Here is a 25,989-nt window from a genome sequence, read left to right on the forward strand (position 1 = left end):
TTCAGGGTGAATGTTATTGGCTCAAAGAAAATGGTAGATAAACGAGAGTGTATTTTCTTTTATGAGAGAGGCGGAATCATGCTACGAAGAGCTCTAGGCCAAGAGCTCCAGGCCCCAAGCATGAGCGGCACCAGCCCCGGGCTGAAGATCAACACCCAGGCCGGCATGGTGATGATGTAACCCAGCTGGCCGGGAAAGCCCCACAATGCACCTCTTTAAAGGGACACAGTGGGGACAGAGACTGGGGGGGGGGCAGGAAGGGCATCGCAACAGATCCTCTTTGTATCATTACACAGATTCATCTTTGTTATGCGGCATCACCTCTGACCCCTGCATGCACAACAAGTGATGGGCATGTTGGCATCACTCAGACTTGAGGGACGGGTATTGCTTCTGCATCTTCCAAGTGTCATAGGGCGGGAGAGGCACGGGCATCGGCGTCCGGCCCTACAGAGCGTCTTACGGCGGGAGAGGCGCGGGCATCGGCGTCCGGCCCTACAGAGCGTCTTACGGCGGGAGAGACGCGGGCATCGGCGTCCGGCCCTACAGAGCGTCTTACGGCGGGAGAGGCGCGGGCATCGGCGTCCGGCCCTACAGAGCGTCTTACGGCGGGAGAGGCGCGGGCATCGGCGTCCGGCCCTACAGAGCGTCTTACGGCGGGAGAGGCGCGGGCATCGGCGTCCGGCCCTACAGAGCGTCTTACGGCGGGAGAGGCGCGGGCATCGGCGTCCGGCCCTACAGAGCGTCTTACGGCGGGAGAGGCGCGGGCATCGGCGTCCGGCCCTACAGAGCGTCTTACGGCGGGAGAGGCGCGGGCATCGGCGTCCGGCCCTACAGAGCGTCTTACGGCGGGAGAGGCGCGGGCATCGGCGTCCGGCCCTACAGAGCGTCTTACGGCGGGAGAGGCGCGGGCATCAGAGCCACAGGCAGCAAAGGAGTGCAAGGTTCGGAAGGGAGTCTACTCTCCTGATTAAAAATGAAACAACACCAACACATGCAGTGGGTTCACAGTAGTGACAATCATGTGACTACAAGCTTTATTCTGTCTCAAATTCTTATTTAATGGCAACATGAATTAAAATGACCAGTCATGCGCCACATCTAGGTAGAGAGATTTCTTTGTCATAAAGACACGTCACGTTTATAAGGAGATCTGACTGGCCTCCGCCCCCACACAGATACCTGGGGCGGCACCCAGGCGGCACAGCCCGATAAAAACGCTGAGCAGCCAAGTGGGAAAACAACAGCTTTGTATCGGCCTGCTGTGTATTTTGACTGCACACTGGTGCTATCTGGATGCCGCAGAATGATCGGTGCGTCCCTGCTGGGAAGATCTGGCACGGTCGACAAACCTGCTAGTATCTGTTGTCACTCATGTGCGTGTGCATGTGTGTATGGCATCTTCACTAGAGAAGCTTGTTATCTGAATTTCCACAGAAAGTTTTGTGCTGAAATCTTACTGATGTCCACATTTTGAGTGCAGGTTCCAGAAAGGAAAAGTTCTGCAAGTTATCTGAAATGTTTTTTCTTTAATAATATATATGCAGACCTTGATTAATGTCGTCACCTGTAAGGGGTTGAAGCCTCTTTACAGGATAAGTCAGATAAACTACGAGAAAGGTCCTGAACAGCTAAAACTGAAAGATCCTGAATTTAATCAGCACAATTTCACAACATCGAACTCAACCTAGAGAACCTGACAGTGCATTGAGGAGGCGAGGTAACCCACACGTACCTTTCAGCTGTGAGGATTCAATCTCCAGCACCTACAGTCTCCATAAAGCGCAGATGTATTGACAAGAAGCTCTAACTTCAAACCACTCTCCCGCAGCGTCCTCAGAGATACACTAAGTGCTCCTGAGATCTGTTTTGGGGCTTGGGTGGGACCACAGACCACGCAGGGTGAGCTACACACAGCCCCGGCACGTCCGAAGTCTCCATAAGGTGAAACGCTCGATCCGTAAACACGAAGGACTGCACTCTTTGGGATGTCTAGCTACTTCCGGAAAAGTCTTACGCAACGGAATGACACAATTGGCTGCTAGGAGATTTTTCACTGTGGTGAAGCAATGTGGGATCACACATAATAAAGAGAGACAGAAAAATCCACTCCTGACCACAAATATGTCAACCATTTCAGCATTACGCATTTTACAAAAATCTAGTGTTGTAACTTCGTTCTGCCGTAAATTTCACTGCACGGTGTTGCTTAGGAGTTCCTGTCTTGCTGTTCAGACTCCACCCCTGGGATTAACTGCCTTTTTCCTATAGAGCTTCATGTTCTTGGAGCCACAGGTTATGTCCCATCCCTGCTACATGCTGGAGATATGAGTGAGAACCTTCACCTTACTTTGATCACTTTGCAGAACCTGCAGGACAGAACATGGACAAGCCAACCTGCAGCGGCCACTTTCCTGCATGCCTTGATCTCTCTTTCGGCTTTCTGACGTTCCACTCTTCATCACATCTGCTTCATTCTACACCCTGAGGGGGCACGCTCATCCTATCTACATAATACCCACATTACAACAGTCCTTTTGAAGGATAACCCCACCCCCCCCCCCCCGCGCCGGGGAATCGCAGCACGACCGCCCTGCAAATGATTTCACTGAAGCTCCGGACAGCGCATCCCAGAATCGGGAGCGACTCCGCAGTAAGTAAGTAACTTGTGTCTAAAGTAGCATCTCTTCTTGGGGTGACCAGACAGGCAGGAAGCTGAGGGAGGAAAAGGGCAGGAAGTGAGGAGGAAATAACAGGAGGCAAACATGCTCGGCCTGAGAAAGATCATTCAAAGGAGTGCATTTAAAAGCCACATTTAAACACGTTTAAAAGGGACGGCTGTTTTAAGTATTTAAACTAAACGTACTATTTCTTAAATGCATTTACAAATTTAAGTCCTGGAAACCAGGCAGCCTAACCCTGGGAGCTCCTGACCTGAAAAGTTCATGCATACGTCCAAATCTCACCTTCCTCTGCAAGTAGGAATTAATAAAGTACACGAGTAACACCACAGAAAGCCTCCTTTCTTAAGCGGGGAGAGGGCGGTTTGGCTAGCAAGACTCCATCTACCTGAAGCAACCAGCTCTGTCACAGAAGATGTCATCAGATAAGTAAGTATGACGTGTATCAAACTAAGAGGCTAAACAGCTCACACACTCAGACACACACACTAAGACATTAACCCGGAAAGCTCTCAAGCGACATAATGGCCAACACTCTCTCCGCATACATCACAGCGCAGTGTAGATGGCATTCACCAACCGATCCGACTCGGCTCCAGAAGCAGAGGATGCGTCACGGAAGGTGCCAGAGTCTTGCTGGGTGATAGCGGCTCACGCTGTAAGCTTGAGACAGAGGACAGGCAGCCAGGGATTCCAACAGCAGGACAGCAGCACTTCAGTCAGCCCCCCCCCCCGCCGCCAGCGAAGCCATATCACATTGCATCCAAGATCCCAGTCACTGGATAAGTGAATTTCTGCAGTTTTCTGTGAAAACGGTGGACTTGTTTTTAACGTGGGGCATCCCGACTCAGATGGAATTCTGAATCCCTCTCAAGTCGGACCAGCGCCGCAGGAAGGCAGGCAGCAGGCGGGGTCAGCCACACAGCTGAAGTTACACCCCCTCCTGCAAGGGAGGGGGGGACAGGGGCGGGGAGAGAGGCAGCTGGGCAGGGGCTCCCTGCTCATCGATTGGGTGGCAAAGAGATCGATAAGGGCGGGGCGCAGCAGCTAAAAGAAAACAGGACAATCGGCTTCACATCAGGGCTTGGGTGAAAGGCAAGGCCAGCTGTCAGCGAGCGGCAGCTTCGGAGGGTCCGGGGCAAGCGGGAGGGACGGGAGATCAGGAGACGGGGCGCCCTGGGACTCCCAGCGGGTTCTTAGCACGGCATTCAGGAAAATGTCAGGCTGCCCTGACCAAGACCCAGAGTCATGATCGCTGAAGGGTTTCACGACAGCGTCATGCAGTGCGGAGCCGTTGACACAGAAATGCAGGCCCCCTTTGTAATGGCCACAGGGTCGAGCTCGTGTCCGAAATACCAGAATATTCCGCTGCAGGAAATGGGGCCTCTCACAGACCTGCAGGAATGGGAATCCCTACGAGCTGCTGGTCATCCTTCGCAGAGGCAGCCATGCTGCAGGACGTGCTACACCAGCTATTTCTGGAGCAGTGCATGATCAAAGGGGGGGGGGGGGGGGGGCATCCTCATCAGGAAATCCCCCCTCATCTCGCCAAACCAGAACAAGGAAGGATGTTCTCACTCCATTTTATCACAACAGTCACTTACTTAAAAATTATCTTGGCAGTTAAACTAGAATGTGTTTATTTCTAGTGTATAATTGAAACTACCATTAAATGTACAATATTTAGAGAGCACAAGCCCCCCTGCCAAACGACCCGGTCCAGTCAGGGTTCAGGCATTTCACTCTGCTGGGGGGGGGGGGGGGGGGGGGACTCCACTATGGTGACCGTTTGTAACAGGAGCAGGTTAAGTAGAAGTATCTGCATCCAACCATCCATCCATCCATCCTCTGACTTTATCCTGGTCCGGGTCATGGGAAGGTCAGAGTTTTATCCCTGTCTCCTGTCTCCCATGTGGCCTGTAAGTTCCCAATTCACACAAACCTCATGCCATACGAGAGCTAAGCAAGACAGTGAAGGCAGGCCTGGCTGGAGGCACGAGGCAGAAAGACTGCTGCGGTTGGCGTAAAAATCAGAGAACCCGGGAGTGGCGGGCAAGCCTGCTGATGTCACCACAGTGTGAAACCCCCAGCACCATAACGACTGCTCACTGAGGCCTGCTGTAGAAGGTAAACAGAAGCAGGCCTCCTTGTGCTGATCTGTGCCACGCAGGCTGCTGGTGGCTCCCCCGCCTCAGGGTGAGACCCTGCTGTGATGACCCCAGTCCCACAGGAAGCAGACACCATTGACTAAGCGCCATGTCATCTCCCCGTCCTGCCCACTGCCAAATCCTGTGTTCGTACAGGCAGCACCTGGGCAGCCTGGTGGCGGAAACCCCCCCCCCCCCCCAGGCTGCAATCTCACCTAGAGAAACATCGTCCATGCCGATAACCCACCATGGATTAGCCCGCAACTTTAAGGGGTGCTGAACCTGGCCAGCAGGATCAGGATGCTCCATCACTTGATTAAAAGTCCCCGAGGTGCGACCCACTCAGCCACCACAGTCATCCTACTGCAGTTCCACTCAAAGAACAGGCAGGTCCATCCTCCACAACCCAACCTCCCAGAAAGTTGCATTTGCTTCTGAGGGCTAGAACAACAGAGGTAAATGGGATAAACCAGACAGGAGTTTGAACACAGACTGGGAAAAAAAAAAGCCAAACACAGAGTAACCCAAGGTTACAGTTTAGCCTTCAAAACACGGACCAACACACTGTATAGAAAACTATTAACAGTGTAGTCAAAAAACAGTAGTGATTAATCTGATCTTAAATGCCACACTTTCAGGCTAATGAAAGAACAGAAACAACCTACAAGCCAGCAGCAGGTCAGACGGCAAACGCACACCTTTCCAAAGCCTGCACCATACAGCACCTCCCAGGATTTACCTCCTTATCTAAAAAGGCCTCGCTGAGGAGACGCTGAGCTGAGTCCTTTCTCCCGCATTAGGAAACAGAACGACGAGAAAAGGGGTTCTACAGACCTTCTCAGCATCATATAGGTTCAGAAGAAATGTTAAAAGAGCATCATTCAGGCGTCCAGCTGGGGCGAGGAGAGGAACCAATTGCGTCTCCCTTGCTCCTGCCGCGTTTTCTCTCGCGCACACCGACCTGAGGCCCGGTCCTGGGGCGGCAGGGAACAGCGGCTGCCACAGGCCCCACCCACAAACCCCCGACCACCCTCCCTCACAGCTACGTGTGAGATTGCTGAGGCTGGTAGGGGCATTTCACATCTGCTATTCAGACCTGCCCCCCCTGGCAGGAGCTCAGACGGCTTTTTGGTGTGTGTCTGTGTGTAGGGTGGTCAGAAGCAAAGCGATTCTGTGTTTCTGGATCAAAGCCCAGTGGTTCTGATGAAGGGCTCCCCACCAAATGAACCTGCTTTAACAGACCCGGGAATAAGGGAATTTCAACTAATTCAACTAATAAGGGAACTTCATCTAGTCTCAACATAGGCTTAAACAGCTATAGTATATGCTGCCCCCCCACCCCCATTTAGTCCTGGTGAGACTACACATCTTAGTGAGACCCCCCTCCTATTTAATTCTTAGTGAGACCCCCCCCCCCTTTACTCCTGGTGAGACTACACATCTTAGTGAGACCCCCCTCCTATTTAATTCTTAGTGAGACCCCCCCCCCCCTTTACTCCTGGTGAGACTACACATCTTACTGCGACCCCCCTCCCATTTAACTCAGTGAGACCCCCGCTTTTACTCCTGGTGAGACCTCCCCCCTTACTCCTGGTGTGACCCCACCCCTACTCCTGGTGAGACCCCCCCTTTACTCCTGGTGAGACTACACATCTTAGTGAGACCCCCCTCCTATTTAATTCTTAGTGAGACCCCCCCCCCCCCTTTACTCCTGGTGAGAACTCCCTGCTGCCCCCCCAGAGTGGCTTCTCCCATCATATGATGCTGGATCTGCAGCAGCCCCCACCCTCCTGGAGAAGCAGAGGCCCAGAGCACATCAGGAGCGGACAGACGCCAAGCAGGCTGGCTCCACCGCCCCTCCTCCACCCTGAGGAGCAGCCCCCCCACCACCCTGGAAGAGAGGCATCCCGCTCTTGTTTTTCCAACAATTATCTTCATCTTTTACAGCACAAAGAAGTATCGGGCTGGATGCACGAGATCTGGGATAAACCGCAAGCTCCCCCCAGCCCTCCGTAGAAGATTTCCCTGTGAGCAGTGCATGCATGAGTCTTGGTGCAATTGCAGACGCACAGGGGAATTGTCGCACACGCTCTAATGCATAATGCATGCGGCACAATCTGGGAGATTATGTAGCTTTAAATGGATGCGTGTGAGAGACATCGATACGTTGCATGCGAGACGTTGTTTACAAAGGCAGGGATGTGGGCGTGTCCATGCTTGACGGGCAGGGCCTGCTTTCATCCACTTAAAACACAAGACTGAACTTATAACTCCCAAACTGAAGGAAGTGACCATCCCCGGCCAGAACAAAAGGGGGCGCCATCATTATTTAGGAACCTGTATTTTTTTAAATGGATAAAATATGACTTTGCATTTAACAGTAGAGCATCACCCTGGAGAAGGTGCAGAGAGCGAGTGTTTGTGACATGGTAGCTTAGATGCTGGGAGTGTTTGTGACAGGAAATTCCACAAAGTCAGGGGTGTCTGCTCTTCTGGCTGGACCACACATGCTCTGACTGACAGCCGCCCCATTCGGCATACACCAGCCAGTACAGACGCACGGCAGCTTCAGCAGAATGCTGGATTGTTCACATCGCCACGACAGCCCAGTTGCAAGAAGTAGACAGCGCCATCTCTGGCCATTCATGTGAGACTGTCTGGTAGAAAGGACCCTCTGACAACGACAAATGATAACAGAACAGTCCCCCCCACCCGCCAAAATGTGCTCATCCCGGCTGCCCACCCTCACGCTGACCACAGCCTGATGGGGCGGTGCCTCGGTCGCCGTGGCGACCGTCTGCATGGCCGCTCTGCAGAGTGAAAGACGATCTCAGCGCTTACGCTGCCCGGGCCCCAGCCAACCGTTACATCAGGACGTCAATATTTGTTTGATTGCTAATTCTTTGGCAAATTGAAGTAACTGGTTACATGGTATGTGATGCACAGACCTAACAGCCGAAACATTACAACAATGGAAAGGTGTGGATTTGCATAATTACACTCAGGATTAATATCCGAGATCCTGTACAACCATCGCATACAATCATGGATGCATGACAATTTCAGCACAGATTTTAAACAGATTATCTTCTGTTCCTGAAAAATTCAAAGCCCACTTCAGTTCTTCGTTTGCATCATGGGCCTAGATTTGCATGAAATATTTCTGAAAACTTTAGATCTGCAGATTTAAAACATTTTGATCCTTTGTTGTGGCAGGGCAAAACCGTAGTGCATTAATGAAGAGCCAACATTGTGCGCAAAACTAGCATACGGTATTCGGTCTGCTGCAAAGCCAAACGCACCAAACTTCTACCAGGGGCAGAGCTCCCCAAGGCTGAACCTTCATCACACCTCTACCAGGAGCAGAGCTCCCCAAGGCTGAACCTTCATCACACCTCTACCAGGAGCAGAGCTCCCCAAGGCTGAACCTTCATCACACCTCTACCAGGAGCAGAGCTCCCCAAGGCTGAACCTTCATCACACCTCTACCAGGAGCAGAGCTCCCCAAGGCTGAACCTTCATCACACCTCTACCAGGAGCAGAGCTCCCCAAGGCTGAACCTTCATCACACCTCTACCAGGAGCAGAGCTCCCCAAGGCTGAACCTTCATCACAGCTCTACCAGGAGTAGAGCTCCCCAAGGCTGAACATTCATCACACCTCTACCAGGGGCAGAGCTCCCCAAGGCTGAACCTTCATCACACCTCTACCAGGAGCAGAGCTCCCCAAGGCTGAACCTTCATCACAGCTCTACCAGGAGTAGAGCTCCCCAAGGCTGAACATTCATCACACCTCTACCAGGGGCAGAGCTCCCCAAGGCTGAACCTTCATCAAACCTCTACCAGGAGCAGAGCTCCCCAAGGCTGAACCTTCATCACACCTCTACCAGGAGCAGAGCTCCCCAAGGCTGAACCTTCATCACACCTCTACCAGGAGCAGAGCTCCCCAAGGCTGAACCTTCATCACACCTCTACCAGGAGCAGAGCTCCCCAAGGCTGAACCTTCATCACACCTCTACCAGGAACAGAGCTCCCCAAGGCTGAACCTTCATCAAACCTCTACCAGGGGCAGAGCTCCCCAAGGCTGAACCTTCATCAAACCTCTACCAGGAGCAGAGCTCCCCAAGGCTGAACCTTCATCACACCTCTACCAGGAGCAGAGCTCCCCAAGGCTGAACCTTCATCACACCTCTACCAGGGGCAGAGCTCCCCAAGGCTGAACCTTCATCACAGCTCTACCAGGAGCAGAGCTCCCCAAGGCTGAACCTTCATCACAGCTCTACCAGGGGCAGAGCTCCCCAAGGCTGAACCTTCATCACACCTCTACCAGGAACAGAGCTCCCCAAGGCTGAACCTTCATCACACCTCTACCAGGAACAGAGCTCCCCAAGGCTGAACCTCCACCCTCCACTGCCAGGATGAACATCAATCAAGCCTCCTCCCTGCACCGCGATGGACTGCTGAAAATTCTCAACGTTTGGTGTAAATTCTGGAAAAGAAAAGAGTGGAATTGTGGGAAATCCAGATAAGTAACCTGCAGATATTTGGATGACAAGAAAAAAATGCAGTAACAGGATACTTCTCCCCGTCTTCAGGGGAATGAGGTTCAGGGCAAACAACCTGCATATGAAAACTAACAATGCCAGTATTCACGTGGGATGTGATAATCTACACATAGATCAGCTGAGGGCCAGCGGGGGTGTCCTTCCAAATATAAATTTTCTGGGACATATTTGTACTTTTTCCCCTATGGGTATGTGACTGAGTGGAAATTCAACATAAGTGATATGGTCATTTCTTAGGTACAACAGGGGGCAATATTAAAATTAAATGACATACAATCTGTTTCTACTATTACATGACGTCATCTATCGTCAGTATGCAGGGATACAATATGAGACATTTTCACAACAGCTTAAGATCTACACATTTGATTTATAGTTTATAACATTAAAAAGTTATTATTAATATAATAATAATAGGCCTAATAACCACGACAAAACAAAGAACAACAATAAGTAATAACAAAACAATTTAACATTGTTCCGTGGTATTCCTTAAGTCCTGTTCGTGAGGCTGGTCCATTTCAACCTATATTAACCCGGTACAGCAGCAAATCACGAACCCAAACAACAAACAAACACGCTCACGTCGCTGGAAAGGAAACATGGCTTTAGTCTCATGGAACTACCTCGAATGTTAATTTAATTTAATTACATAACATCAAAATCAAATCTGTTAGCATAATAAGCTAAAAAGGAAATTGCTTTTCGATCTTATAACTCTTCCGGTCCTGTCACTGACTTTACTGAGCTACAGTATCACACATATTTTTCTATGTAAAGCAGCGTACATTTACGCAAGTGGGTTTGTTAAAAGAAAATACGGAACTGTTTTCACCTAAACTACATTTCACCGCACTTCTGATTTCACCATTCGGGAGGGGATGCGTGTTGTCAATTGTCACTCTGACCGAGGCTCATTTGCAATCTTGAATAGCAAGGGAAACAATGCAGGTCACAGTCGAGATGAGCCAATATGAGCGTTTATCGAGGACTGTATATGAGAAGTGAAAACGACACAAAGCAGACGGTAAAAGCAATCACCAGATAAGTAGCTATATCAAACTTGACAATCGGAGGAGACGTGAATCGTTTTATCAATCTATGATCTCCATGCGATTCTTCAACTTGCCCTTTCCAGTAAATAATAAAACCAAACCAAAATCCATCACAGTAACAAACATATCCAAGTTTGGGAAGCCCGAAATTATATCACTATGTAAAAGTGCTAAAAGTTCATTTTTATTTTTGCGGTCATGCATGATTTATATAGTCCTCTATGAGCAGAAGCCTGCCATACTTAAGTTTCTTAAAATTGGCGCTTCTGTGAGGTGTTCCTGTAAACCATGAGGGAGCGTACAAATAAAAGCCGGCATTACGAAACGCTCCGTATCATGCAGGGACACAATGCGACGGGATGTCCCGGTCGCCAGGCCCCGCCAACCCCAAAGTGACCCTAATTAGAGCGGCAGCTGCTCTGTCATTTCCTGCTCCTGACGCCTAACTGACGGTTGTCTGCGTGGGTACGCGAGGGGACTTAGTGCTATGTGTTTGAGGACCTGAGAGGTCATATTATGCGACACAATCTGCTAGCAGTGGAGACATGTGTCCTTTAGACTCTCAATCGTTCAACACAATAACAGCCGGGAAAAATACCAAGCTTTAATGTATATCGTACACTGAATAGCTTTCGACAATAGACTAGTGTTATATACTAGACTACCTTCTACATCTATATATAATAACATGCTACTCCTTGGCTTTTATTATGAAACTAAACAAGCAATTCCTAACAACTGTGATTTCGTTATTTTGGAAAAGTGCTTGTAATATATTTTTAAGAATAACCTGCAATCTGTCAACTCACTGCTATCTTCATTGCCATTAAAACTACCGAACGATTATATTTTCAACATATTCCGTGCAATTTCAAATCGATTGCATCACTATAACACGAGCAATAAGATTTGATACATAGATGCGATTAATAATTTATGACGTGACGCAATTTGGACGGGGACGGCCAGCTGCCTGCCTCGCGTTTCTTCTTCGAAACAGACGGTTATGTGTTACCTATGTAAATATGCGGCAGCAGGCAAACTGCGCTTAAACAGCCCCTTTGATCTGACCCGATCGATGCCATCTAGATCCGATCTAAGTAGTAGATATACTCTTTTCGTGACAGTTTACAGCAGTAATTACAGCTTTGCAATATTGTTTTGCGAGTATTTGTAAATACCGGGGATTCTGGGTATAACACACTGGTCGGCATATTTCATTTGTATCAAAACTATATATGTGCGATAGAACAGCTCCAGGGAACTTGTCCAGCGAAATGCCGCACGCGTTACTGTTAAATCGGCGATTAGTACAAATCGATGCAGTTTTTACTTACGTAACGTCGCAACTTTTTTTCAGGCGGAGACTTTCTCAACCAGCCCGAGCAAACCACATCTCCCCCGCTCATGCTGTCGCCGTTTTCCGCGCAGTGCGGCCGCAATTTGCGATCACCTATACGAAATATGATCTTTTGGTTAAGCGCCGTGTAATCAGAAGGGAAAACAACAGAAAAATACAATGTACCTTTGTTGCACTGATTGTTTTTACATAAAGCGGTAGATACCCACCCTTCTCTCTGGGAGCCGCTGACAGCGTAGCCCCAACTCTCCCAACCCAAATCCGACTCTGCGCTTCTTTTCAAGAAAAGGAAAAAACAGGATCTTTTCCCTTTGGTCACATTCAAGAAAGGCACAAGGCAAACTGGCACGGGCCGATTTGCCGACAATATTCCATAAATGAGAGGTGGAAATGCTTGGAGGCTCTCTGAAGACCGTCCTGGCCAGCCGGAGTTCATGCACGCAGTAATGAAAGTCGCCTAGTTTACGTCCTGGGAAGAGCTCTCCTGTGTGTGTGTGTGTGTATGTGCTGCCTTTCAAAGTGCGCTTTCCCGCAGTTTCCCAGCTTATTATTTACGGATCCAGTGTTACAGTTCAACTCGGACCGCTCCCTTTCCCCGATCTCACTCCCGGTCTCAGTCCCTGCGTGTTCTGCTAGTTGACAGCCAGAAAGGGTGATCTATGTGCTCACGCAGCTCCGTCCCTTTTCCTCCCCTCAATATAGCCTCCTTTGGAAGAAGGTAGGGAAAGGCGGTTTCAAGAAACTAAGCGTACAATTATGGGAGCTGTAGTTCCGCCAGTTGTGAAGTAGTACTCCAGACTTACGCAAAGTTTGCGCTATAGGACTGTAGTGAAAGTATTTGTGTGAAGTTCTGTATTATGCTAGGGGTGTGTGAAAGTGCCCCGGGGAAAGACAGAATAGAGCAGGACGGATATAAACTGAGATTTCAATGCATCAAAAGACGACTTGGTGGAGCGCTGTATCCATGCAAACTACAGTAACCAGAATGCCGCTTGAGTTGTCCTCCAAGTTATGGCCAGTGTTTGCACCTCCTTGTGGGAAAAGAAGAATGAGAGAGAAGGAACAAAAAGAAAGAAAGGGAAAGAGGGAAAAGATTAGGACTTATTCATTGCACTTAATAACATGCAGAATAATCGTCGCTATTATCATGATACGACTATACGGTCTCCACGCCGCCTGCGCCGTTTCATTCATTTCGCTGTTTTGTTCATAGTAAAACCTTGTTTTTGTGATAATGTATGTTTAAAAGGCCCTTTTTTACTTTAACTAAAATTATTGTGAATTGAGATGCTTTTGCTAAATAGGCGACATTTAAATAAAGAATTTTATTTAATCATGACAGTTTTATTTAGAGGTAATAAGTGATTTTTGCTATAGCTGGTTCATGGTGAGCTGTAATATTTGTCATGCATCCGAATATTAACTATCCATTATGTAGACAACACATAGCGCGTTCCACGTGACAACCTTGAAACGGTAGTAGCCTAAAACATATCCAAATCATGACTTTAAAGACCATAGATACCATTAAAACAAACAATAAATATGGCCTAGTATAACTTCCGAGGGGTACTCTGGTTTCAAAAACACTGGAAAAGCTTTAATTTGTTCCGAAAAAAAAGGAAAATCCAAAATGTGCTAACTAGCGAAGGTAAACAGCAGCTCTTCACCTTGAAATGTTCAGCTTGCATCAACTATGGTGTGTAATGAACTTAGAGTGATTAAAACTTACACATTCAATACAGAAGACAGGCCTTTACTATTCAAACGTGCCACAAGTGACTTACATTGATAGTTATATGGCAGAAAAAGAAAAATCTTTAGTCAGAGATTTATCCTGAGTACAGAGAAAGTCTGGTGTCAGACTACCAGCCATTGTAATGGAAGGGACCGGTCCAGCTAGTCGTCCTAACCCATCTCCTAGTACTTCCTTCCTGGAAAGCTTGGGAATGCACCCACCTATTGGTAGGCCAATGGGCAAGAACGTTAAGCATGTATGGGCAACATCGCCCTTCCGACGGTTGTGTTTTACTGCCATCTAGTGGCTGTTTTGTTAATTAGATTTGAGTCTGGTGCGCCTGCGCTATCAGCAGTGTCGCTTAACACTTGCAAGAGTGTGAATGCTTTTGTTGTAAAGGTAGCCTGAAAACAATACAAACGGACTCTCGTACTACTGAATGCCTTTCATTTAGCTCTTTATGGAGGAGCACACAATTCAGTAGGCTTCTTAACAAGAGCCAGGACCTTTCGCCTGAACCAGGGGTATAGTTAGAGAGGAATAGATAGGGGGACTGAGTCTTTACTGGGGAGGGGGTGGGGGCGATGGCCTGTACCCCTGTCGATAACTCTAACTCCGCCATTCATGCCTCTGAGACAAAGTGAAAATGGGTAATGAAGTTTAAAAAGGGGCACATGGGCTTTCCAGCACCAGACTCTCTAACAGTCTCCTACCGTCCTGCTCAGGTCTAACCTTTGCCTTCTGAGGTCATACATCCAGCATTTATTGACTTGTCTATTATTGTCCTGTTTGATCACTCTTTGCAATCTTTCACCAGGAAGATCCAAACTTATCCTCAGCATGTGATCCCGGCGGATTGGCAGCCCCCCCCCCTCCACATTCCTGGCGGATAGGTGCCCCCCCCCCCCCGTCCTCCACGTTCCCGGCGGATAGGCGCCCCCCCCGTCCTCCACGTTCCCGGCGGATTGGCGGCCCCCCCCCCCTCCACATTCCTGGCGGATAGGTGCCCCCCCCCCCCGTCCTCCACGTTCCCGGCGGATAGGCGGCCCCACGTCCTCCACGTTCCCGGCGGATAGGCGCCCCCCCCCCGTCCTCCACGTTCCCGGCGGATAGGCGGCCCCCCCGTCCTCCACGTTCCCGGCGGATAGGCGCCCCCCCCCCCGTCCTCCACATTCCTGGCGGATAGGCGCCCCCCCCCCCCCGTCCTCCACGTTCCCGGCGGATAGGCGGCCCCCCCGTCCTCCACGTTCCCGGCGGATAGGCGCCCCCCCCCCGTCCTCCACGTTCCCGGCGGATTGATGCCCCCCCCGTCCTCCACGTTCCCGGCGGATAGGCGCCCCCCCCGTCCTCCACGTTCCCGGCGGATTGATGCCCCCCCCCCTGTCCTCCACGTTCCCGGCGGATTGATGCCCCCCCCGTCCTCCACGTTCCCGGCGGATTGGCGCCCCCCCCGTCCTCCACGTTCCCGGCGGATTGGCGCCCCCCCCGTCCTCCACGTTCCCGGCGGATTGATGCCCCCCCCGTCCTCCACGTTCCCGGCGGATTGATGCCCCCCCTGTCCTCCACGTTCCCGGCGGATTTGGCGGCCCCCCGTCCTCCATGTTCCCGGCGGATTGGCGGCCCCCCCGTCCTTACAGCTGGCCTGCCTGCCCTCACGTTGTTTCCAACGGCTCAGTCATGAAACTCCCAGTTACAGAGAGCAGTCAGAATATTTGTTTTCTGAGTCAGAACCTTTAGAATCGTCCATGAACCTCCAAGGCTGTCTGACTTAAATTCATAAAGAAGGAAAAAAACATGAAAAACTTTATAAAAATATATATTAAGGTTCCTATAAAGGCTGAATGAAATGCCAGACCAGAAAGATATGAGCTGCTTCACACTGAAAGTTCATAACTGACTTGTTGACTTTTTGATTGAACAGCACAGCCACAATTAGACACAATCTTTTTGGTTTAGGAAGAAAAATATTTAATTAGAATTACATTACCATTTAATTAGAATTACATTACCATTTAATTAGAATTACATTAATATTGAGGTTTTAAATGGTAAAATGTAGAGCAACATCCATTTTAGCTTTACTCAAACTGATGTGACCAGAGATATGTTATAAAATGATTAAATGTTTGTTGATATTCCATAGTGTTTAGGAAACACAATCAAAATGTCACTGCATTGCAGTGGTATGCATTTGAATGTTGAGGTACACGGGGCTGACATGTTTATATTTATCCTGAAAAGTTCCCTGGTTTCGCTGATGAGCCTTGCAGTGCTGCTCAAGGTCGGCGTTTGTTTCAAACATCTCTGGAGCTTGAGGGTCATGTTTTTAGCATCCTGAGGGAAATCCCTGCAGATGACTTTACTCTCCCCGCTTGTTTGGTAAGTAAACAGCAGAGGGCGCTGCTGCAGGGTGGTTCACCAAGCCAGCCATGGTAAACAGGTTCTCACGTGGGCCAGCATGACACTTGGCTGGTTTTCATGTCTTTGGACCGGGGAGGAAACTGGAGAACCAAGAACAACAAAGGGGGGACATGCAAACCATGGGGACAGCGTGTGGCTCTGGGTTCAAGCCCAGTCTCAGCAGAATAGCCTCATCTGTGGGCCCTTAACCCCCAGCTCCATGGGTGCTGCTATGGGTGACTGCTTATTGCTATCAAGCTTGCTGTCTCCTACATATGTATCACTGTTATAGAATATAGTGTCATTATTATTACAAACTCTGCACACAGACAGCTGGGGAGGGACTCACAGCCACATAAACACGGGGAGAACATGCAAACTGCACGCACACAGAGCCGGGGAGGGACTCACGGTCACATAAACACGGGGAGAACATGCAAACTGCACGCACACAGAGCCGGGGAGGGACTCACGGCCACATAAACACGGGGAGAACATGCAAACTGCACGCACACAGAGCCGGGGAGGGACTCACGGCCACATAAACACGGGGAGAACATGCAAACTGCACGCACACAGAGCCGGGGAGGGACTCACGGTCACATAAACACGGGGAGAACATGCAAACTGCACGCACACAGAGCCGGGGAGGGACTCACGGTCACATAAACACGGGGAGAACATGCAAACTGCACGCACACAGAGCCGGGGAGGGACTCACGGTCACATAAACACGGGGAGAACATGCAAACTGCACGCACACAGAGCCGGGGAGGGACTCACGGTCACATAAACACGGGGAGAACATGCAAACTGCACGCACACAGAGCCGGGGAGGGACTCACGGTCACATAAACACGGGGAGAACATGCAAACTGCACGCACACAGAGCCGGGGAGGGACTCACGGTCACATAAACACGGGGAGAACATGCAAACTGCACGCACACAGAGCCGGGGAGGGACTCACGGTCACATAAACACGGGGAGAACATGCAAACTGCACGCACACAGAGCCGGGGAGGGGTTCACGGTCACATAAACACGGGGAGAACATGCAAACTGCACGCACACAGAGCCGGGGAGGGACTCACGGCCACATAAACACGGGGAGAACATGCAAACTGCACGCACACAGAGCCGGGGAGGGGTTCACGGCCACATAAACACGGGTAGAACATGCAAACTGCACACACACAGAGCTGGGGAGGGATTTGAACCCCCAATCCTGCTGGTGTCAGGCCACAGCACTACACAGTGAGCTTCCATGCCACCCTTTAAAAACTTTAATCACAAGATTTTGTTTATTTGCTGGAATTAATTACAGGACAATATGGATTAGGCTGTAACAGCAGACATGACGCCACATAGAGAGCTGGGAACTGGTGCGGACTCTCCAATTCATTCTGTCAAAATGCAGGAAGTTCTTAATGTCCTTTTGAGACTTATCTCTGAATAATTTACAGACATAAAACTTGGGATTGGAGCCAAGTTTGGAAAAAAGCAACACAGAAACAGCCTTAAAGATAAAGCAAAGGCCTGCATACCAGTGGAAATTTCCAGTTACTTCTCTATGTCCCAAAAGTGGATTTTTAAATGAATGAATATGTAGGAATTTGTGTAAATCCCTCCGGCTCTTTGTCTTGGCCAAAACAGAGAAACAAGTCATTTTATCACACAATATACTAACAAAGATCGAAACCCAGTTAAATAACTTGAACTTTAATCACAGCTTATCGTAGCATTTCCTAGTTGGGGAATTGACTGCCCTTTTCTCTGCAGGTAATAGTCTGACTGTCCCAGTGACAAATATAAATGTGCAGACGACACCAAGGTGGGGGGGGGGTAGCAGATACTGATCTAGCAGCAGAGAGGCTACAACGGGATCTGGATTTCATTAGCGAATGGGCTGATACTTGGCAGATGAAATTTAACACAGATAAATGTAAGGTGATCCATGCAGGGAGCAGAAATATAAAGTACAGATATTTTATGGGTTCCACTGAAATAAAGGTAGCTGATTACGAGAAAGATCTCGGTATGTATGTTGATGCTTCCATGTCCCACTCTCGCCAGTGTGGGGAAGCAATAAAAAAAGGCCAATAGGATGTTGGGTTATATCTCTAGGTATGTGGAGTTTAAGCCAAGGGAGGTGATGTTACACTTATATAATTCCTTGGTAAGACCCCACCTAGAATACTGTGTGCAGGTTTGGTCACCATACCTCAAGAAGGACATTGCTGCCTTACAAAAGGTGCAACGAAGAGCTACGAGAATGATTCCTGGTCTTAGAGGAATGACTTATGAGGAGAGGTTAGTGGAACTGAATCTGTTTAGCCTTGAGCAAAGGAGACTAAGGGGGGATATGATTCAGGTCTATAAGATTCTAACAGGTCTGGATGCTGTTCAGCCAAATGACTATTTCAATATTAGTCTAAATACTAGAACTCGTGGCCCTAAGTGGAAATTAGCGGGAGAACATTTTAAAACAAATTTGAGGAAGCACTTCTTTACACAGCGTGTACTTAGAGTATGGAATAGTCTTCCTGCTAGTGTAGTGGAAGCTAAAACCATGGGTTCCTTTAAATCAGAGCTAGATAAGATTTTAACAACTCTGAGCTATTAGTTAAGTTCTCCCCAAACGAGCTTGATGGGCCGAATGGCCTCCTCTCGTTTGTAAATTTCTTATGTTCTTATGTTCTTGAATCCTTAATGTAACTGGTCTCTCGCTTACAGACCCATATAAGCAGAGCAATGACCCACCCAAACCGAGCCCAGGCGAGCCAGGACTGCAGGATGCAAGAACAAAGAGCTGGCGCGCCCCCTTCCTGTTATAGCACGCATCGGCTTTTCTTTTAAGTACTTTTAATCGTTATGCTTTTTCGTAAAGGACATTAGTATTGATTATTTGGTTACAGTGATTACCGTATGAGTACGGTACGTATCGGGTTGTCATTCGGTTTAATTATATGAGTGACGAAACAATCTTTGAACCTCCCTAGAGGATATTTTTTTCTCTTATCAGGGACATCTGGAAGACGCCAGTTAGCTGGCAGTTTGCCTGTAAAATCCGGGGTGTGGTGAAGTGTTTGTTGTATGCGTACCTGTGTCTATACATTTATTTTAACTATTTATAAATGAAAAAGTTAATATAAAGTAATAGGACCAGCAGACCGCCGTTGCCATCGGACATGCAAGATTGTTATTTCTAATGTAAGACATTTTAGATGTGATTAAATGTCTTCTTTCGTATATGAAATTATACGTAGATCATCGCATTTTTTTTTTCATTTCGCGACCAATATCTGTAATTCAGTATAAAGTTAAGTTGTCGCTTTTTGAATCGAAATAAAACGTTTAATGTCTACATGAAGCGCTTTTGGGAAGCATTAATTGAAAATGATTTTGCTCATTACATTCAGAAATCAGTGTGTTCTCAAAGTGAATTTATTCATCGGAGAGACTTTATAACGCATGTTTTACGACCTGTTTTCAATATAACTGTGTCGCCGATCACGTTGAAAGGCAGCGTGGCTCTTGCATAATATCGCTGTCTCCGTAATGGCGTTGGGACATTAAGAGCTTTTTAGTTAAATCGGAAGTTAAACTCATTAACGCACCGCGACTCTGTGTGTTTATCATGCTTGGTGATACGCTGAAGACCTCAAGGACGTGCGGTCGACAAGGTAAGGAAGGCAATCTGCGGGAAAGTAATTCAGGAGTTCGAGCTGCTCAAAATGCAGTTTAAACAGGACTTCCTGGAAAGACAGCTCCGGTTAGGATTATATTTTAGGGTTAAAGTTGGTGTGTGGGTCGAAGCCTCGCTTCTTCGTACAAAGTTTAAGGATGTAGAGTGAGTTGTAGGACGTCCTGGTTGGTGACAGACGGCGCAGTTTGAGCGAAAGTGACATTACATTTGCTATTTATTTAGCAATAAGGTGCAAACTACCATAGTAGGCTACGTAACGTGTTTTAATGTTTCGCACAGACAACCGAGTCTGTCCGGTTTAGTGTCAGACTGCGCCTGACTCTCCTCTCTAAAGACGACAAAATCGTGTTCAGCGTTTTCAGTGAATCCGTAGCTATATTATTCCACAGTTCGTCGACTCCGTGTTTGAGAGGTGTGTAACCTGAAACGATATTCCAGTGTGAACTTTACCCTTTGAAATACATTGGGTTCAACGTGCGATGTTCATGGGTCTACATACGTAGACATCTCACTAGCAGAAGCTGTATGCAAATAAATGCAGTCTACGGATGTAATTGAAAATATGAATTGGCCCAGTAAAAAAAAAATCCAGTGGTATAATGAAGAGGGTAAATTCAAACCCACATGACATGGGGAAAACGCACAAACTGCGCACACACTGGAGGGGATCCAAACCCACATGACATGGGGAAAACGCACAAACTGCGCACACACTAGAGGGGATCCAAACCCACATGACATGGGGAAAACGCACAAACTGCGCACACACTAGAGGGGATCCAAACCCACATGACATGGGGAAAACGCACAAACTGCGCACACACTGGAGGGGATCTAAACCCACATGACATGGGGAAAATGCACAAACTTTGCACACACGGGAGGGGATCCAAACCCACATGACATGGGGAAAATGCACAAACTGGACACACACGGGAGGGGATCCAAACCCACAACCATAGCGTCACGTGAGCACAGTGCTACCTACTAAGCCACAGTGCTACCACAAAGCAAGGAAGATTATGATCATTTTGGGAGAATAGTAGTCCTAAATATCCTAATCCAGTTTTTGAAATTGAATTGTTGTAAACAGCTTTCCCTGATTATCTCTGTCAACAGCAGACAGATGGCACACAAAAGGGTCTTTCTATCAAACTCTTCTAAATTCATACGATCAGAGCCCTTGATGAAGTACCTTAGTCAAGCAGCAGGTGGCGGTGTTGCTTGACAAACCGATGAAGTGCGTCACTGGATCGCCTCTTTCACTGAGTTCTGAGCGGCGGAGGTGCAGTGCGGTAATTAACGGGCGCGGGTGTATGTGGGGTGTCTGCCCCCGATTTTAAATAATGCCTGAATAACAAGCTGTCTGTTTATTACGCAGACTTTTATCTGTATTTTGTGTTAGTTGGGGAGCCTTAATAATGAACAAACTGCCCCCGACATGCGACCTGGTTCCGAGGCGATTCAGACAGGTCATAAGTCGAATTTGACGTATGTCTGAACAGGATAATCGCACTGAATTTTAGACGTGAAAATGAGACTGGGATATGCGTGTTAGGATGGGAGTACACTACAAGGGCGTAGATTTGGCTATGGAGGGTAGGGTCACGTCCCTGTCCATACTGTGGGAGTACCGAGCTGTCCGTACCAGTTGCTGATCTCCGAACTTTTTCGCGTTGGGATCCTCATGGTAAATAAAGGGTGCGTTCCAACCGTGTGTCGTTCCCTTCCTAGTCAGTCTATTATCATTCCCGTAGGTATAATCTTTAAAGTTCACGGAGGACATGACGGGAAAGTATGAAGCTCTACCGGACCGTCCGGGTTGGCGCGAGGCTTGTGACGTCCTGCTGCCGCCGCAGACAGCAAACAGCAAAGCCGTGAGTGCCCCCCCCATATCGTCTCATTTGTCCATTATAAGCGAGAATATCAAACCTTTATGTTTGGTACAGTGTTTGCACGTGGCTAAACGCGGCGACAGGCAGCCTTCCTAAGCTGCCTCCTTCAACACAAACTTCGCTGGCGACGAGTCTTATTGCCAGTGTCGTGATTTTATGCGAAATCTCCTACGTGTTTCTTTTCCCCTCAAATGATTTATTATTGCATATTTTCGCATTTTGGTATTTTTTATTGTACATTTGCATAATATATTTATTTTAAAAACCTTTTTTTGAGTTAACAAATTTTTAGCAGTTATTCTGATATGGTTGCAATAGCCATTTTGAGGTGTGTGTGTGTGTGTGTTTAGAGGGGTGGGGGTTGGGGGTTGATTTGGTCCTGTGCTTAATTTTTTGCTCATATGTGTGAGTTGTTTCCTCCGGGTACTCTGGTTTACCGCCACCTTCCAAAAACATTCTGAGGCTGATTGGAGTTACCAGATTGCCCCGGATGAGTTACTGTTTTATTAAACCAATCGGTTACATTGTAAAAAAAGGTTTGTGGATTACTGCATGGCTGTTCAGTGAATGAATGTCATAATGTGAGGTATAGCAGATGGAGAGCGAGGCAGTCGGAGCTTGTATGTCTGCAGTCAGGCAGGACGACATTCTTTCAACAGAGAGTCTCTCCACCTCGTCAAATGAAAGGTATAGAGTGAACATTAAGGACCTCATTCACTTTCCCAGACTCGACAGAAGTGAGTGGCTGGTGGTATATACAGTACATACACGGCGGGTCAGCCAGCTGGGTGGCACTTATACCATATTTAGGGCAGAGGGACCCACTGGGTAATGGGCGTACTGATCGTGGGACCTGCTGGGGAATGGCTGTACTGATCGTGGGACTTGAATCAATGACCATCTGATCACAGGCACCGTGTGCTGAATGCCCAGCACTACAAGGCCCATGAATCCAGCCAGGGGCATACCTGTAATTTACAACTAAAGAGAATATTTACAATACAGGTTCTACTGAGATTCAAACTCAGATCACTGGATTCAAAGTCCAGAGTGCTAACCATTACACCATAGAACCAAGTACTGCCCTGAGTGCCACGCTGCCTACCTAACCATGTGATCTCCTGGCACCTGCTTGCTGGCTAACTTAACACCCCGTCTCCTTGTCTGGTGGTTACCAGAATTGGCTTCATTGAGGGGCATTCATGGGCCATGTGAGCCCCCCCCCAAATGAGGGGCATTCATGGGCCATGTGAGCCCCCCCCCAAATGAGGGGCATTCATGGGTCATGTGAGCCCCCCCCCAAATGAGGGGCATTCATGGGCCCTGTGAGCCCCCCCCCCCCCCGAATGAGGGGCATTCGTGGGCCATGTGAGCCCCCCCTGCCAAATGAGGGGCATTCATGGGTCATGTGAGCCCCCCCCCAAATGAGGGGCATTCATGGGCCCTGTGAGCCCCACCCCCGAATGAGGGGCATTTGTGGGCCATGTGAGCCCCCCCCCGAATGAGGGGCATTCGTGGGCCATGTGAGCCCCCCCCCCCTGAATGAGGGGCATTCGTGGGCCATGTGAGCCCGCCCTCCCCAAATAAGGGGCATTCGTGGGCCATGTGAGCCCCCCCCCCCACCAAATGAGGGGCATTCGTGGGCCATGTGAGATCCCCCCCACCCACCAAGGACACCATCTTTTATTTTATTTTAATAAAGGTGTTTGTCCTGAAACAAACAGGCCCCCTCTCGCCCATGGGAGTGGCGCAGGATTGTCCTGCTCCAACCCCATCCGATTGCTCCTGGTTTCCCTGCCACATCATCTCCCAACAGCCCGTTGGTTCCTGGCTGTAATTCTTGGCCCCGATGGGAAAATGGCTGGATGAACATATCTCATAAATACCCTTAGGGATTTGATTGTAGTGTGAAAGAACCGTGGATTAACGACAGGCTTGTTCTCTCAATCTCAGCTTCAGCGGTAACGTGTGAATGTATACGGGCCGTCTCTAAAGCTCTAAAGCTCAGTTCCTCTAAAAATTGATGACACTCCATGCTGACATGCAGTTAAGGTTTAGAGCACACAGTGAATCTGAACATTGTTCCATTGCAGCTTCTTAATTGCTTTAATATGAAGAATTCTGGTTTTTATTGTGTGTCCCTTAGCTGAACTTGTAGTACAATATTAATCAGCTGTGAAAGGAACTAAAACAATTTAAAATCAGCTCCGATTAAAGGTAATTACTTTTTGGGGGCTTTTTCTCTGCTCCCACTGCCTCCATGGTGTCTGCAGCAGGGTCCTCTTTGACTGGGAGGCACTGTGGCTTATTTGGTGACCCCCCCCAAATTATGGCCTCCAATAGCATTAAAGCTGACACTGACTGGAACTACCACCAGAGACTGGTTTCATCCTTCTGTTGGTTCTCTCTAGGTTAATTCGGGGATCTTCCAGCATTCATGCTAATTGTTATGTCTGCACATTGGGTTCTCAATGATGCATTGAGTTGGTGGTTCTGTGGCGATGCATTGACTTAGTGCTTCACTACAGAACAGCGCTAAGTCAGTGATGCTCTGTGGTGATGCATTGACTTAGCGTTGTTCTGTAGTGAAGCACTGAGTTAGTGATGCTCTGTGGTGATGCATTGATTTACTGCTATTCTGTGGTGATGCATTAAGTTAGTGATCGTGCTGTAATCATTATGTTGTAAGTGATGGATATTGGATTGGTTGTGTCTGTGGAGTGTGAACGTGTGAAACAGGAACACAAAGAAAAGGCAGTATTATGTGATTTCAAATATAACATCTGGCGATGAGGATGGCTGATATATCGCTTCCGCCACCTACCCCTTCCTGTCGTTGCCTGGTGAACCTTTGAAACTTACCTCATAGCACTGGGGTTGACTTATGTGAGTGCGGCTCTGAAGAAGGCACTGCTGCAGCATCGCTTGGGAGCAGAGGGTCAGCGTCGGCTCGGGACGCTAGGAAACAGTGCCAGTATCACCTGTGACACTGTTGCTGCACCACGAGATGCTCTTCAGTCACTTTTAATACCGACAGCTGCCTGGGGAGTCTGTGCAGTAATATGTGGCTAATTTATGGGGGCAGGCGAACTCATGCAAGTTCGCTGTGCTGCAGGACGAGATGATCCGTGACCAGCTAATTGAACATATCAACAACATGAAAGTGCACAAGACTCTCCTACTCGAACCAGTTGATTTATTGCTGTCTAGGGCACCTACCATTGGTTTGCATGTGGAGAGTACAGCCGTGTACCTGCACTAACTAAGCAGCAAGTGCCCACATCCAGCCCAGCAACCCCCTCCGATTGCTCTCTCTCCACTCAAGGATGCCTCCCGGCCAGAGCGACACGCTTAAACCCGACACTTCCGCCGTTATGCATCTGGGGCAACGGCAGCATCCTGGGCTCTGCACACAAGAGCCCGGCGGTAACTCTGCGTCTCAGTCTCATGCCTCCACAGCTGTTCACTGTTCAGCCCATGGTCAGACGTGCCGTAGCTGTAGTAAGCAGAATCATTTTGCCACTGTCTGTCACTCTTCTCCAGCCGGGTTGGAAGGCCACCCCTCCACCCCTCCGCCCCTCCGCCCCTCCGCCCCATGGTGCCCAGGTTCAGCTTTCATGTTCTCACTGCGGATTAAACCTGATGGGTCTGGCCCTATTCTCTGCTCTGGGGTTCCGTCTCCTGGACACGGGGGGGGGGGGGGGGTTGGCAATTCTCACTGTTGCCACACCTTGGCACAAAAATGGCCATCACTATTTAAAGGCCTAGGCTGCCTCGCTGATTTTGTCCATCAACCTCCCCTCTACCCTCCTGTTATACCCGTCATTAAGCCGCTACATCGAGCCCCGCTGCCCCTCGGTGGTGGGGTCTCAGCCGAGCTACAGCAGTTGCTGGACGTTGGCATCACTGACTCAGTGGACGCTTTGCCCTGGGTCTCAAACCCGGTGGTGGCCAGACGTATCTGGGATATCCATGCAGTGAATAAGGCTGGTGGTCCCAGATAAGTGTCTGCTGTCCCCTCAGAAGAGCTCAGAGCTGAGTTCCAGGGCTCTGCCGTGTTCTCCAAACCCAGCCTCAAACGGGGATATTTACAGCCTCTCCACCTGCAGCGGAAACCTCACAGCATTCATATTACAAACAGGAATGTTTCGCTACACCTACATGCCATTTAGCCTTAGCTCCGCCCCCAACTGCTCCCAAAAGGTCAAGGTCTCTGCGCTGACTGGCATACTGGGCGCTGCCGTATATCCCGAAGATCTTGTTGTACACGGGCCCACCACTGACAGCCACGATGGGCGACTCAACAGTGTTTTCGCAGCCTTAGCCAAGTACAGGCCAATGCCCGACGCTGAAGATGCGTCTTCTCTGTGCCAACCGCAGAATATGTGGGCTTCTGCCTGTCAGCAGGCCGCTTGACTTCACCCAAATCCGACATGGGCGCC

The 25,989-nt window shown here is 49.0% G+C and overlaps 2 protein-coding genes and 1 non-coding gene across 12 annotated transcripts in view; 1 reads left to right on the plus strand and 2 right to left on the minus strand.

Moving 5' to 3' along the window:
* The window catches only part of LOC111833063 (GRB2-associated-binding protein 1-like), a 31,820-nt gene extending 19,161 nt beyond the window's left edge, over positions 1-12,659 (minus strand). The window contains exons 1-2 of one of the 8 annotated variants that reach the window (XM_023790988.2): positions 12,016-12,659; positions 11,784-11,899 (exon numbers count right to left, since the gene is read on the minus strand). In XM_023790988.2, coding sequence (XP_023646756.1) covers positions 11,784-11,855 — 72 coding nt within the window. In that variant the 5' untranslated portion in view covers positions 11,856-11,899; positions 12,016-12,659. Of the gene's footprint in view, positions 1-1,735; positions 2,505-3,229; positions 3,592-11,783; positions 11,900-12,015 lie in introns of those variants that run through there. The other 7 variants (XM_023791015.2, XM_023790979.2, XM_023791006.2 and 4 more) reach the window with 7 other exon arrangements.
* Positions 12,660-19,476: 6,817 nt separating this feature from the next.
* LOC111832836 (type II inositol 3,4-bisphosphate 4-phosphatase-like) overlaps positions 19,477-25,989 on the plus strand; it is a 161,139-nt gene continuing 154,626 nt past the window's right edge. Inside the window, exons 1-2 of one of the 3 annotated variants that reach the window (XM_072697847.1) lie at positions 19,477-19,629; positions 21,410-21,529. In XM_072697847.1, the coding sequence (XP_072553948.1) occupies positions 21,437-21,529 (93 nt within the window). In that variant the 5' untranslated portion in view covers positions 19,477-19,629; positions 21,410-21,436. The remainder of the gene's footprint in view (positions 19,630-21,409; positions 21,530-25,989) is intronic. The other 2 variants (XM_072697848.1, XM_072697849.1) reach the window with 2 other exon arrangements.
* Positions 22,551-22,622, minus strand: trnaq-uug (transfer RNA glutamine (anticodon UUG)). Its single transcript has one exon. It is a non-coding gene; the product is annotated as a tRNA-Gln (tRNA).

Source organism: Paramormyrops kingsleyae, chromosome 12 (genome assembly GCF_048594095.1).
Source record: "Paramormyrops kingsleyae isolate MSU_618 chromosome 12, PKINGS_0.4, whole genome shotgun sequence".
Lineage (NCBI taxonomy): Eukaryota > Metazoa > Chordata > Actinopteri > Osteoglossiformes > Mormyridae > Paramormyrops > Paramormyrops kingsleyae.